General features: G+C 50.1%; 1 protein-coding gene across 1 annotated transcript; it reads right to left on the reverse strand.

The window, feature by feature from the left end:
* Nucleotides 1-4,796: 4,796 nt before the first annotated feature.
* Nucleotides 4,797-9,415, reverse strand: LOC127307310 (uncharacterized). Its single transcript, XM_051338045.2, has 5 exons — nucleotides 9,058-9,415; nucleotides 7,782-8,416; nucleotides 6,891-7,025; nucleotides 6,573-6,744; nucleotides 4,797-6,449 (listed from the first exon to the last, which is right to left on the reverse strand). The coding sequence occupies exons 1-5, from the start codon at nucleotides 9,311-9,313 to the stop codon at nucleotides 5,158-5,160; spliced, it is 2,490 nt and encodes an 829-aa protein (XP_051194005.1). The 5' UTR covers nucleotides 9,314-9,415; the 3' UTR covers nucleotides 4,797-5,157.
* Between the last annotated feature and the right edge of the window lie 4,427 nt (nucleotides 9,416-13,842).

Raw genomic sequence — 13,842 nt, forward strand, 5'->3', positions numbered from 1 at the left:
TATCTGAACTCTAAATGATGGGTGTCCTTGGTTTTCATTGTTCAATATAGTCAAACGAATGACAACTCCTTAATTTTGTATTGAGCCTGGTATCACTGGAACAATGAATTTATACACTGCTGAATCATGGATATGACATATGACTTCTACTATGAAGATACATTTCTAAACAGGCCAATATTTTCTTGCAACTAGCTCTAATTTGGCCTTCTGCAGTTTACGATCAGACATAGGCACGCTGTTTAATTGTAGTTTCATCTGCTACTTTTATGGATACATGAAACCAATCAATGGTAAATATATTAGATTATCCAAGAAGGCTACGGATATGCATTTTGTTACTTTCTGGAAATTATTGCAGTGCTCAAGGAGATGCATTAAACTTCCGTTTCGTTGATCAGTTGTCACAGGCCCCTTTCTGCTGATAGAATTGATAGGCGTTTAGATTGGTGCCACAAACGACTCTGTGTTTTTCTTTACATCTGACCTGATAAAAAAACCCTACAATGATGAGATTTAGTAACTTTCCAAACAAAAAACCCTACAATGATGAGATTTAGTAAAAAGGTGGAACTTCAAAGCTCTACATTTTCTTACTGTACTTTCTTAAGTAATCATAAAATAAGACAAGACACCAGCAAAACTTCTCGCGGTTCTGGACTCGGTCTTAACTTAGCAACCACAGTACCAGGGAGCAGTTTCACCAAGATCAGCAAACTGACGGGGCGAGTAATTTGACCAAAATGAAAAAACTTGTAGTACTCCGTAGCATTTTTCAGGGAAAAGATAACATACCAGTCACTGATGGCTCAACGGCTCAACCCATGTTCGCTCTTCCCCATCCACAGAGTTCCAGTTCCACACTTCTTATTTCCCACCAGAGCGCCTCCTAGCCTGCTAGCTTAGCTCCTCTGCATCGGTTACCTCTAAAAAAAGCTCAGCCACTCCAAGCCTCCAACGTCGACCTCCGCTCCAGGTCGGCAAGGAGTCTCCGCAAAATGGAACGCAAACCGGCCGGGAGAGTCTGGATCCGTTCTTCTGCGGTTGTGCCCACGGTGGCTCCAACGCCGAGGAAGAAACGAGCTCAGGAACCTCATTCCCAGCTGATCTCACGACGGTGGCCTCCGTCCCCCATCTACGCCTCCCGTACAGTTTACCCCCAGCTTCTGGTGCTTCGTGGCTCGCTGATGAGTGGCTGCATCCCGCCAAGAAAAGGCTGTAGGGCGGACAAGGGCGCACAGGCTAGGTTGTGCGTGTACGGCGCAAACAAGAGCATGTAGCAGGTGACGAATCGGCGGTAGAGATCATGGGAGCATGGTATGCTCGCCTGTGTCGATTGATGGTTCCGACAGGCGAAATTGGAGAGAGGTGGTGGCAGCAGCCTTAGAGTAGAGATAGCAAAAGGGAATTGGATGATCGGTGCCAGAAACGCTGAGGATGCATGCGTGTCACTTTTGGCATGCATATTGTGTAGGAGTGCGTGTCTAACCTCTACTATCTATGTACTTTCAGTTTCGTTAGTCAACTTACCCGCAAAAAAAAGTTTCTTTAGTCAACTAATATAGAAATCGAAATTACAAATCAAACAGCGAATTAAAGCATTACCTAAAAATAGAATGTGGGCTACTAATAGATTTATTTTCATTAGTTGTTGAATTATTCTTAACAATACAAGGTTATTTTTAAAATGGCTACAAACTTTTAAAAAATAGCTTACGATTTTCCAACAGATTAAAGCTTTTTTGTTTATGCTAAACAGAACCAAAAAAATTAATCTGAAGAAGTTTACGAAGTACAAATGATCTCATAGCGAAAGTGGTGATGCCTTAATATAAATCATTTTTTAATTCATTTGTATTACCAATGAATACCCTGCTCGAAAAAATATGAATATTAACCATTGGAAATGGATGTACTTCTCCTGACAAAAGAAACAAAGGAATGCTTGTGCTTCAGTTTAACAAAATTTAACGCAACAACATGATATTTGTTAAATATTTATGTTGTTTTTTCCTACCATGATTAATGTATTCTATATTAAGGAAATAACTTCACTGAAGTTCAGAAATCCGCTCATACTCTTTAATCACGAGTATGATAATTTAAAACGAGATCAAAGTAATCTTATAATCCATAAAAAATTAAGTTACATCAAAATGCGCCAGCAATGATGACCGGAAAGTACAATCCGATTCTATAATACTTGATTTTGTAGCACTCTTCTATACAAACCAAAGGAGCGGGCGTACTCAAATTGGTTTTTAGATATATGATTACGGTTTTGCTATGTATCAGTTACCTAAGATTTTCTTAAGTCTACGTCATTTACAAAAAAAATGCTTGAGTTACACTTTTCAGTTAAAAAAGTGTAATTACACTTTTCTGATAAAATGTGCAACACGAGGAGGCTTCGCTGGGTCTTCTTTGCGGCTTGAGGACGTCCGGGTCTTCGGCCCGGGCATGGTGGTGGTGGCTGACTTCATCCACCGAAGGCAGTCGGCCAGGCTGGCTGTGTTGGATTTTTTGATCCCACTTTCAGCGCCGGCAGCGAGACGGGGAGGCATAGTAGCCGGTGAAAACCGAGCCGACTCCGGTCATGGCGGGCGATGGCGGCGTCTGCGCCGTTATCTTGTTGAAGGCATCGTCAAGCAACTATCGCTAACCTACTCGTTCCGGCGGCGAGATGGAGGAGCTTGGAATCCGGCGATGGTGTCGCCGGTGGAGGGTTGGAGTGGCCAGCCCAGGATGGTCGCCGACGTGGGGGTCCGACCTGAATAAATGCGGCGGTCCTAGGGCCTCTCTTGCGTGAAGAGGAGGACCTACCGGAGGCCTGGACTTGTAATCTGGCCAGAGTGTTCAGTTCCGGAAGGCTCCGCCGATTAATGTAACAATGCTTTTGCCTGGAGTTTGTTGGATCGGAGGTATTCGGTCGTGCGCACCCATGTTTTTATTCCGACCGATTGGTTCTGGAGGGAGTGGTGCGAAGCTCTTTTTCTTTGTTGACATCAAGTGACTATGGATCCATGATGAAAGTCGGAAGAAGAGAATTTCATGAAGGCCGGAGGGGAGGACTAGCTAAGGGAGGTTTAAGTCTCTGCGTTGTTGAGGGACTTTCTTGGTGTTCCGGGCTTCACAACAGCGGTATGAAAGTGGGGGCGACAACACAGGTGAAGTGCAGAGTCCTACCTTTCAGGGTGAAAACCCAAGGTCTGGCCTTAATTGGTTGTGCCTGGCAATGTCCTTGGTGGAGGCATTGTTTTGAGAGCGGAGACTATTTTCAGGGTGAAAACCTAAGATCTTTGATCGAGCGACGACGGTATTTGAGCACTGTTTCCTTCTTGGAGTCGCTTTTGGAGAGTCTGTAATTCAGGTGTTGTCTTAGCGGTGGATGTATTGCTGTTGTTAGGCCCGAGATACTGTAGCGGGACTTTTGTTTCTTAGTTGTCTTTTCTTGTTTTTGGCTGTGTGCATCCGTAGTGCCATTAGGGTGGTGCGTTGTTGCAGAGGCTGGGTGTAGTTGGTATCTTCTTGATATTAATATATTCCCTTTATCAATAAAAGCTACAACCAGAAGACCGGGGACGAACTACTTGGCCTTCTAGAAGCGTCGAGCTCCAGCGATGGCCTCTAGCATGGAAGTTGAAGATGGGCCACCTTTTTGGCTGAAGATCACGGCGACAATCGTGGCCACCATGTGTTGCGGTCGAAGAAGAACATCAGCTCTAGGACGCCGCTCCATAGATCCGCCAAAGACAACAACACCTGGGAGCTCTTCTTCTTCTCTACCACCACGGTGGCTTAAAGGAGGGACCAAGGCAACGCCACCTAGATCCAAAGAGCAGCAAAAGAGCTTTATTGAGGGGGGAGGGGGAGAGGGGGTTGTAGACTTGTGGGAGCTTTGTCACCGCCCGCCTCCGGCTCCCTCCGTCGGAGCTCCATCGGAGCTCCACGAGCAGCAGCAATGCCACCACAAGCCACACGGAGCAGCTCAAACTCCACCACCGCCAGACCCCCAAGAGCATTACGCCATACTCCACATGGGTAATGCTAAAAACTAGAGTATATCTAGCCCTAAATCTACCCCGGCGCGTCTCCTTGACCAACTTTGGCTGGCTATTCAAGCGGAGAAGGCCTTGGATCGGCCCGGTCGGCTGTGGAGAACTCCCAAGCTACTGTAGCGGCTTGAGAGAGAGTAGGGGGAGAAGTGAGTGGTGTCTCACAACAGCACATACCTTAGAGCATCTCCACTCGTCTCCCCCAGAAGCCCCCCACGACCACTTTTTTTCATCCGGACGGCGAAAAACGGCTCAGTCAGGCCCCCTGTTCCTCGTTTTGGTCCGGATTTGAGCCTATTTTCGTCCGGACTCCCCATGCCATCCTCGGTTTCCCGGGGGTCTCCCGGGGACTCCGGATGGAGCAAAAACAATCGCCCACGCCCACGTGTCTCCTCTTTCGTCCGGACTCCCCGGGCCATCCTCTTTTTCCCCGAGAAACGCCGCTTGGGGAGCACGCGACTGAAAATATACTGCCCCCCAGGCCAAATTTTCGTCCAATCCGGACGAAAATTTCACCGGATTTAGGGCGTGAAGAGAGCCAACGAGTGGGGATGCTCTTAACGGACAGTGCCATGTTTGTGGAAGCTATACCAATGTACCGACTCCCTTCTTGCAAGAGAAGCTAATGTGCAGTAACCTGAATAAGATATACAGACGACAACCACAACCTGTTTATCATACAGAGAAAGGACAATGACTGGAGGATAGGCATGACAGGTTACTGACTTGTAACAGCGTACGTATCATCAACCCACTAGCTGCAACTTTCAGTTTAAGTTTGCCTCTTCGGCCTGTTTGCCAGCATGCAAGATATTCTCCATGAGAACATGCTCACACAGGCCGAAATACATCATGCCGGTGATCTGAAGAGGAGATCAAGGGCAATTCTTGAAACATGCACTGCAAAGATGGGAGCCCCCTACAGTTGAAAGCCAAGAAGTTTTTGGTTTACGACAAAACTATCTTACACATCGGGATGCACTGCTTTAAACCACACAGATACACCACTATAATAATAACACACCTAGCGAGGCGTCACTGAGGAAGAGGCTTACAAAGGCCCCTAGTTTGCACGGTTGCGCCACAAACAGGGAAGCGGAAATTAGAAGACGACGTCGGAGGCCGAGATACCCCACAGCTCACCAGGAGTGCCCTTCACCAAGTCTTTACCGCATAAAATAGCCTGGATCAAGCTTTTAGGAAACGAAACCAGCAAGATCCCCACACACCTGTTTATGGCATGTTCATCCACTTCATCGTCTTTTACCATGCCCAGCTTCCTAAGCAATATAGCACGTGCCCCCTGATCCGAGATGGGACGTTTTATTTTGATGTTGGAAGGTAGCCGGAAACGCGGAAGGCGCTTAACCTTTGCAATCTTATGTGCCAACCCCCCGACTTCCTGGGGCACACTTAACAATGGCGCCGGCGGAGGCAGGGCATCGTCTGCCAACCCTGAATGATCTTTCTCAAGCTGTGAAGGTGTACCTTTATGCGTAGACAAAAGCGGTACTTCGATAGACGGAAAGGTCGGGATCGCTGGAGTCTCTCCAGTTATCTCTAGTGGCTCGCTCGCCGATGGCAATGTTGTTTTCTCTAACACTGCAGCAGGTGATGGAGGTGGCTGACGGCTAGGGACCTGCAGCCCTACAGTACAAGGGTGCTCCTCAACACATTCCACGTTCCCAGCAATTGAGGATGCTTCCAAATCAGGACGGGACTTCAGAACTCTAAGCCTAGCCATAACAGCATCATCAACCTCATCTGCTATGTCCATGCTTGCATTTAGCTGCTGTTTGCTGCTTTCCAGACCCAAAGAGAGTATATTATCAGCACGAGACTTCAAAATTTGTAGCCTCGCTAAAAGACAATCTCCAACTGAAGATGATGCCTTGCTTTCTTTTTGCTGCTCCTCACACTTGTTATCACCCAATGACCTTAAATTCCGCTCTAGCACTTCCAAGCGAGTACACACTTCAGCACCTGCATCATCAATCTCACCTGACATATTTGTGCCTGCATCTCTCTGTTGCTTGCTGCTTTCCAGACCCAAGCAGGTTACATTATCAGCACAGGACTTCAAAATCCGTAACCTTGCCAAAACAGCATCATCAACTGCATATGATCCATCACTCTCTCTTTGTTGCTCCTCATACTTGTTCTCACCCAAAGAGCTTAAAGTGTCAAGGCGGGACTCTAGAACTTCCAGTCGAGCAAACATTCCATCCACTGTGTCATCAACCTCATTCACGATGCTCTTTTTTGTAGCGATAATGGACCTTGGAGACAATATAGGAGGTGGCAGTGGCGCAGGACCAGGACAGGCACTGCTTGCTTCGGCATGACTATATGGTTTGCCACCACATACAGGTAATCCGGGGGCCTTATCACCTTCTGGTGGGTCAATAGGAATTGCATTGACCAAAATAAGTTACGTATGTAAGTAAGGATATTAAAGCATGTAGAGAATCTCGAAAAAATATCCAAAAACAGTAAACCACAATCACATCTTGGTACCTGTTTCTGTGTTGTGGCCTTTGTTTGCTGCAAGCTTCATACGGGTAATCTGAAGCTCATATTTGAGTTTACACACTGAAGCTTCTGCTTCAATCCACAATTTTTTGTAGATTGACACTTGAGAAACTTCAGAATCATCAAGCATCTTATCTTCTGGGAGCTTAGGAAAAGTCTGAAGGCAAGAGTACAACATAAGGTGCATGCACTGGGCAAAAGGTAGCATTGGTTCGAATTAAAAATCAGTGGCATGTCCCAAATAGTACATGCACTGAACGGAACAGAATTTTGGTATCATATTCAAATAGTGACCGAAGTTACCTGTGAAAAATAGGCATTAAATTCTGAATCCGTGTTCGTTGACACCGAGTGTTCAGGGATTGCCACTGAGAAATTATTCCTCAAGCAACTCAGTTGACTGGAGTTTCTCAAACAATCATCGCCTTTTAATGTAGCCTTGTACAAGACAGAAAAAGAAAGCAATGAGTAAAAACTAACCAAAAAACAATCCTTATCCGTATTTAAAGTCTAAAAAGCAAGATTTCTTTCGCACGCCACAAAAGGGAACTAGCAAAAGAGTTAAAGATGTCCATTTCTTGATTCATATCCGAAAACTTGTAATTTTACTCAAAGGGGGTGAATTCTTATTGTTGCAACCAAACAGAGAAATGTGTGAATAAAAGAAGATTGCAAAGGTCCCGTATCATACTTATATATAAAGCTGGATGGACTTCCATATAATAACACTGTATCAGGTCAAAGAAGTAAAATTAACATGTTTTCCATAGAATATGAATCATATACGCACATAACAAGCACTGGTTACGTTGGGAGATGGACATCTAACAACTTTCATAATTTGCATCAGTTCAAAATCAGTATTCTGAATTCTCACTGAGTTCGAAGTACGACATGTCAAGTTCTCCAATTACATTATGGTTTTCATAAAATATAATTTACGACAGTAGTCTGGACAAACATATAGTGTTGTGTGACATTTAGTATGGACGTTTTGGTTGTCTTATTTCTGAGTTCATTTTCCTGTTTGGGGAAGCTATGTTGCAGGTATAGTGTTTTAGACTGCAAAACTGGATATACTCCTATTGTACTTAGTTTGGTAAGCTCTTTTAATCTGGCAGTTTTTCTGGTCTATGGTCTATTAAATTATGATATGAGTTAAATATGTGGCATAAAAGCATTTGCAAAGCATACCTTGCCTCCTTTGGAACTAACAGCTTTCAGATTCCGAATAATTGATTTCAGATTTTCTTTTTCATATTCATGTAATGAAGAACCATCATTGCAAGTAGATAGAAGAACTGCTGACAAATTGTGCATTAGCTCTAGAAATATTGCTCGATTCCTAGAGCTGGAGTCAGACATCTGCAACATGTTCCGCTCAGCATCTGGATGGCAGTGAGAGTGTTCTTGACCTTCTTCTGCAAGTGTTTGAGTGTCTGCAGTTTTTTCTGCCTCTGCTGCTTGAGAAGAATTATTTCCAAGTACCCCTTCACTTGTCAGACTCTTAACAGGAACCGCAGGAGCACCACTGATGAGACTTGATGCAGAGCCTGAAGGATCCTGATTTGGAACAGGTCGCGGATAAAAACATCCTACACTTTCAGAACCAATACCATCGAGTAATATCCACGCGAAGGCACTCTGTTGCTGACAGCGAGATGATAGTCCAAAACCATTAGAGAGAGCCTCTGAAGTTTCTCCACAAGTTCCTGGGCGCTTCTCACTTATCAACTCTGAGTTCTCTGATCTTAAGGGTTGCGGGTCAACGAAGTTACCGAAGTGATACTCAGAGTATATGCCATATGGGGCACTATCAAAAACTTGACCTACAATATGTACAACATTGCCAGAAATCATGAAACCAACATGATCAGATACAAGTGATGTTTGGTTTTGTTAGCTAAATAACATAATTATACATATCTCGCATGTATCTAAATGGATATTCTGAGTTTCTTATAACCAAACACCACAAAGCAAAAAAGAAAATATGTCAGTACCATCATATTTTTTCCTTCACCTGGACAGTATCTAACAATTGGCACATGTATGCATATCCTTCAGTTAAAATCTTACTGGCAGATCATAGTGTGCTTCTTACAAAATTTATTGTGTGTACACAGGTGGCCTGCTAGGGCTCTTGGAAAAAGAAAACGACAGTTACATGGCTTGCCTCCGATATACCAAAATGGCAAGGTGTGACACTGGAATCATACTCTCTGAAAACCCTGTTACTCGCAGAAACATGCAAGTAAAATTGCAACAGATTGGTTTAGGATTTCAGTTGTGTGCATATGCTATGCTACTGCTGTTAGTATCACCATTCAACACTGGATCGAACCACTGCGTCGATTCACCCTAACAGTTATATGAACGGATGTATGCGACGCATGAACCGCGAGCAAGTATGTGTGCCAAGACATTTCCGCATCTATCCTCACAAGTTGATATCGGGTGAAGGCGTTACCAGTATACCCTAGTGAGCCAGCAGCGGCGGCGCCCGGGGCCATGAACCTCGCGCGGGCTTCCATCAACGACGGATCCCCCCACTCACCGGCCGCGTTGAGGGAAGGGGCGGCGGGGACAGCAAAGCTAGGGTTGGGGAATGTTGGGCCTGCGGGATGGGACCCGGCCACAGTGAAGGGCGCAGCGGAGGTAGAGAGGGATGATAGCGGCCCGTGCTGCGGCGGGTTGCACCGAGGATCGCCCGGGTAGGTGAGCATTCCGCCGGCGACGAGCCGCTGCGGTTTGGGACTCGGGGTGGAGCAGTGTGTTGCGTACCGAAGGGGGCTGCTGCGCGACACGTGCGACTGCTCTGGTAAACGCTGGACTGGGCAAGTTGGGCGGCATCCGTGTTTGGTTGCCGCATGATAACAGCATCTCCACCGGCACGACGCACCAAGCGGGGCGATACAAAATAACCGGGCCATCCGCGGAAACGCAAACCTGGCCTAAATATGCGCCTGGAATGCGTCTCGGCGGACGCGGAAAGTATTCGCTCGCGTCTGGCGGACGTTTCGTCGGGCCCGTCTGGCAGTGACGCAGCGTCGATGCGTCTTCTCCGCCAGTACTGGCAGCGAGGCGTCGCTTCGGCAGTCTGCGGCCGCGTAAATGGCGATGCCTCGCGTGGCGCGCGGCCGTCGCCTACCTCTGCGCACGTAGTAATGGCGATGCCACGCGTGGCGCGGCCGTCGCCCTGCCTCCGACCTATATATACAGGGGCACGAGCATCTCATCTCCTCCCCACTAAACCCTAAACGTCGCTGACGTAGCGCCGCTTCCTCTCAGCATCCAGCAGATCCACCATGAGCAGCGCCGGACGCGGCCAGGCTGCCGCGCCTCCACCTCCACCTTCACCTCCCACTCCACCTCCTCCGGCCTCGAGCTCCTCCGAGGAGTTCGACTCCGAAGACAGCACCGACCTCCTCCACCCGATCAGGGACGCCGTGGCCCTACCTGAAGCGGAGAAGGAAGCACAGGAGGAGCTGGCGGGCCATGCGGCGTTGGACGCCGAGCTGGAACAGTGCAGGCTGGCGGTCGCCGCTGCTGCAGAGGACTCCGACTCGGAGATATCTTGGTCCTCCGATGACCCTGATGCGCCTATGCCGGAGGAGAGGGCGGCGGAGCAGAGGGCCATCGTCGAGTCTTTCGAGACGCTCAAGGACGAGGCCGCCAACGCGAGGCTGGAGCAGGCACTGAGCTAGGACGTGGCGGTGCACCGAGCCATAGCGGCCGCGCGGGAGGCGGCGAAGAAGCAGGCGAGGGAGCGACGCAACGACGGTGCAGGCCCGTCAGGAAGCAAGTAGTCTAGGCCTATAGATTTACTTTGTATAGTTTTTATGCATTTTTATGTACTACTTTGAAAGTTTTTAACTATGTTGCAATTCAAAAAATCGCCCTAGTGGGAGCACACCCAGACGCAAACGGACGCGCGGACAAAATATGTCCGCGGGGCGACGCAAACGGACGCTCGCGACCACTTTTGGGCGTCTGAAATGTGTCGCGCCGCTGGAGATGCCCTTAGAGCATCTCCAGTCGCGTCCTCCAAAGCGTCCCCCAAAGCAATTTGGGGCGCGTCGGACCAAAAAATGGTTCCAGCCGCGTACCCCAAAGCCCATTTTTGTCCGGTGCGTCCCGATACGGTGTCCGGCGCTCCGAGCCCGTCCCCGCCCCACAGGGGACGCTCCGGGCACGCCGGACACAACGAAAAGCAAGGCGAAGCGACGCGGACCCGACGAGTCAGTGGCTTAGTGAAAATTTGTCTCCCACTCCCGCCAAATCCCGCCCCTCCCGCCACATCGCGCCTATCCCGTCGCGCATTTCTGGCCTCCCAACACATATCCCGCCGCCGATTCATTTCTTCTATCCCGCCGATTTGTTTCTCCCTCCCGCCGTCCACCCGCCGCCGCTACCCGAGCTCCTCCGAGGAGTTCGACTCCGAAGACAGCACCGACCTCCTCCACCCGATCAGGGACGCCGCGGCCCTAGCTGAAGCGGAGAAGGAAGCATAGGAGGAGTTGGCGGGCCACACGGCGTTGGACGCCGAGCTGGAACAGCGCAGGCTGGCGACCGCCGCTGCAGCAGAGGACTCCGACTCGGAGATATCTTGGTCCTCCGATGACCCTGATGCGCCTATGCCGGAGGAGAGGGCGGCGGAGCAGAGGGCCATCGTCGAGTCTTTCGAGATGCTCAAGGATGACGCCGCCAACGCGAGGCTGGAGCATGCACTGAGCCAGGACATGGCGGCGCACCGAGCCATAGCGGCCGCGCGGGAGGCGGCGGAGAAGCAGGCGACGGTGCGACGCAACGACGGTGCCGGCCCGTCATGAAGCAAGTAGTCTAGGCCTATAGATCTACTTTGTATAGTTTTTATGCATTTTTATGTACTACTTTGAAAGTTTTTAACTATGCTGCAATTCAAAAAATGGGTCGCCCTGGTGGGAGCACACCCAGACGCAAACGGACGCGCGGACAAAATATGTCCGCGGGGCGACGCAAACGGACGCTCGTGACCACTTTTGGGCGTCTGAAATGTGTCGCGCCGCTGGAGATGCCCTTAGAGCATCTCCAGTCGCGTCCTCCAAAGCGTCCCCCAAAGCAATTTGGGGCGCGTCGGACCAAAAAACGGTTCCAGCCGCGTACCCCAAAGCCCATTTTTGTCCGGCGCGTCCCGATACGGTGTCCGACGCTACGAGCCCGTCCCCGCCCCACAGGGGACGCTCCGGGCACGGCGGACACAACGAAAAGCGAGGGGAAGCGACGCGGACCCGACGAGTCAGTGGCTCAGTGAAAATTCGTCTCCCACTCCCGCCACATCACGCCTATCCCGTCGCGCATTTCTGGCCTCCCAACACATATCCCGCTGCCGATTCATTTCTTCTATCCCGTCGATTTGTTTCTCCCTCCCGCCGTCCACCCGCCGCCGCTACCCTCTCCCCATTCCATGGCGCCGCCGACAGCCCCAAAAAGATGGCCAAGAAAGCGGCCAAGAAGCCGCCGGGCAATGCGACGAAAGGGGCGAAAGCGCCGTTCACAAAGCCGCGGAAGGCGCCAGCTCCGAAGAAGAAGCCGGAAGGATGGACCGAAGATCAATGGCAGCAAGATTGTCCGCGCCGAAGGATGGCGACAGCGGAGCGGAAAGGACGGAGGGCGGCGGAGCAGGAGAAGAAGGCTCTGGCGGCGCGCCAGCACCAGCACATAATGGCCGGGTGTCTCGCCGCCACCAACGCGGGCCCATGGAATGCGTCTATGTCGGTGTACGTTCCGGGAGTGTTCTCTCCATCGTCATCCGCCTTCTACAACGACGGCCCCTCTGGCACTCCCGGGTGCGTGACGCCTAACTTGTCGCCCCACTACCAGGATGCGCTGCCGCATGGCGGCTTCAACCCCAACAACCTCTACTCCCCGACGTACGAGCAGTGCGAGCCAGGACCCGGTCCAGACGGCGACCTTTCACCGACCGCAGGGGCCGCTCGAATTCGACGGCGCCGGTGTTGAGGGTGCTGAGGAAGAGGGTGGGGTGAGGACGACGAAGAGGAGGAGGTGGAGGACGACGACGAGGACGAAGAGGGCGGCGAGGGAGGCGAGGAAGAGGACGAGGAGGGTGTCGGTGACGATGATATCGTGGAGGTAGACGCGGACGGCGTGAGGACGAAGAAGAAAAAGAAGAAGGCGTCGGGCACACGAGGCCCCAAGTGGACGGTTTTGGAGGATATTTGTCTATGCGAGTCGTGGGCGACGGTGAGCCATGACTCCATCATCGGCGCCAACCAAAAATACGGTAAGTATTGGACGAAGATCAAGGCCGAGTTCGATGAGCGCAAGCTCATCAAGAGCGACTACAACAAAGTGACAATGAAGAGGAGCCAAAAGGCAATGACGCGATGGGCCATCATCCAGGTGTCGGTGAACTCCTGACGTGGGCATTACCCTTCGGGTAACTGTTATTGCCCTATCCTGTATGGCCCAACTGGAGGCCCATGAAAACACCCGATGGCAAGGTGGGCCACTACGTCGGTGCCGAAGAGGATTCCTTGAAGAACAAGACGAAGAAACGAATCAAACAAGAAAATTCTAGAACTAGGATCTTTTGTAACCTAGTCGTACCCGAACAGATCTCTCGAGACCTGGCTCCCTATATAAGGGCCAGGAGAGGGGCTGCCAAGGGACGCAATCAATCTTAGAAACTTTAGCCACCGCAAGTCTAGAGATAGGTCCATGTAGAACTTAGCCTCTCGACGAGATCACAGTCGAAACCTTCGGCACCCCATTGTAACCCGATATTTTCATAATCAAGATCAGACAGGCAGGACGTAAGGGTTTTACCTCATCGAGGGCCCCGAACCTGGGTAAATCGCTCTCCCTGCTTGTTTGATAACCGATGTCTCGTGCCATCCTACAGGATTCCATCTACCCTAAGCCCCAAACGGAGGGCATTGCCGAGGAGTACCCTCGACAATTGGCGTCGTCTGTGGGAAGCCTGTCGGCACAAGGCAGGTCATCGGCAGTACCGGTCACGTCTGCAGCGTTCGTGCTGGAGTCACCAACGCCATCAGATCCGAGAGATTCAGTTCGCTGCGGATCCTTCGAGTTCGTACCGCCCACTGAGGTGTCGGATCTGATCTCCGCAGAATCGCGCGGCAAAATGGATACTACTTTTGGTGGTGTTCACTTCATCATCGATTCCAGAGGGTTTCTTCGCCTCCCTAGTTCAAACGCATTAAGCCCAAGAACTTCGGCTCCAGAAGATATC

This window comes from Lolium perenne, chromosome 1 (assembly GCF_019359855.2).
Source record: "Lolium perenne isolate Kyuss_39 chromosome 1, Kyuss_2.0, whole genome shotgun sequence".
Lineage (NCBI taxonomy): Eukaryota > Viridiplantae > Streptophyta > Magnoliopsida > Poales > Poaceae > Lolium > Lolium perenne.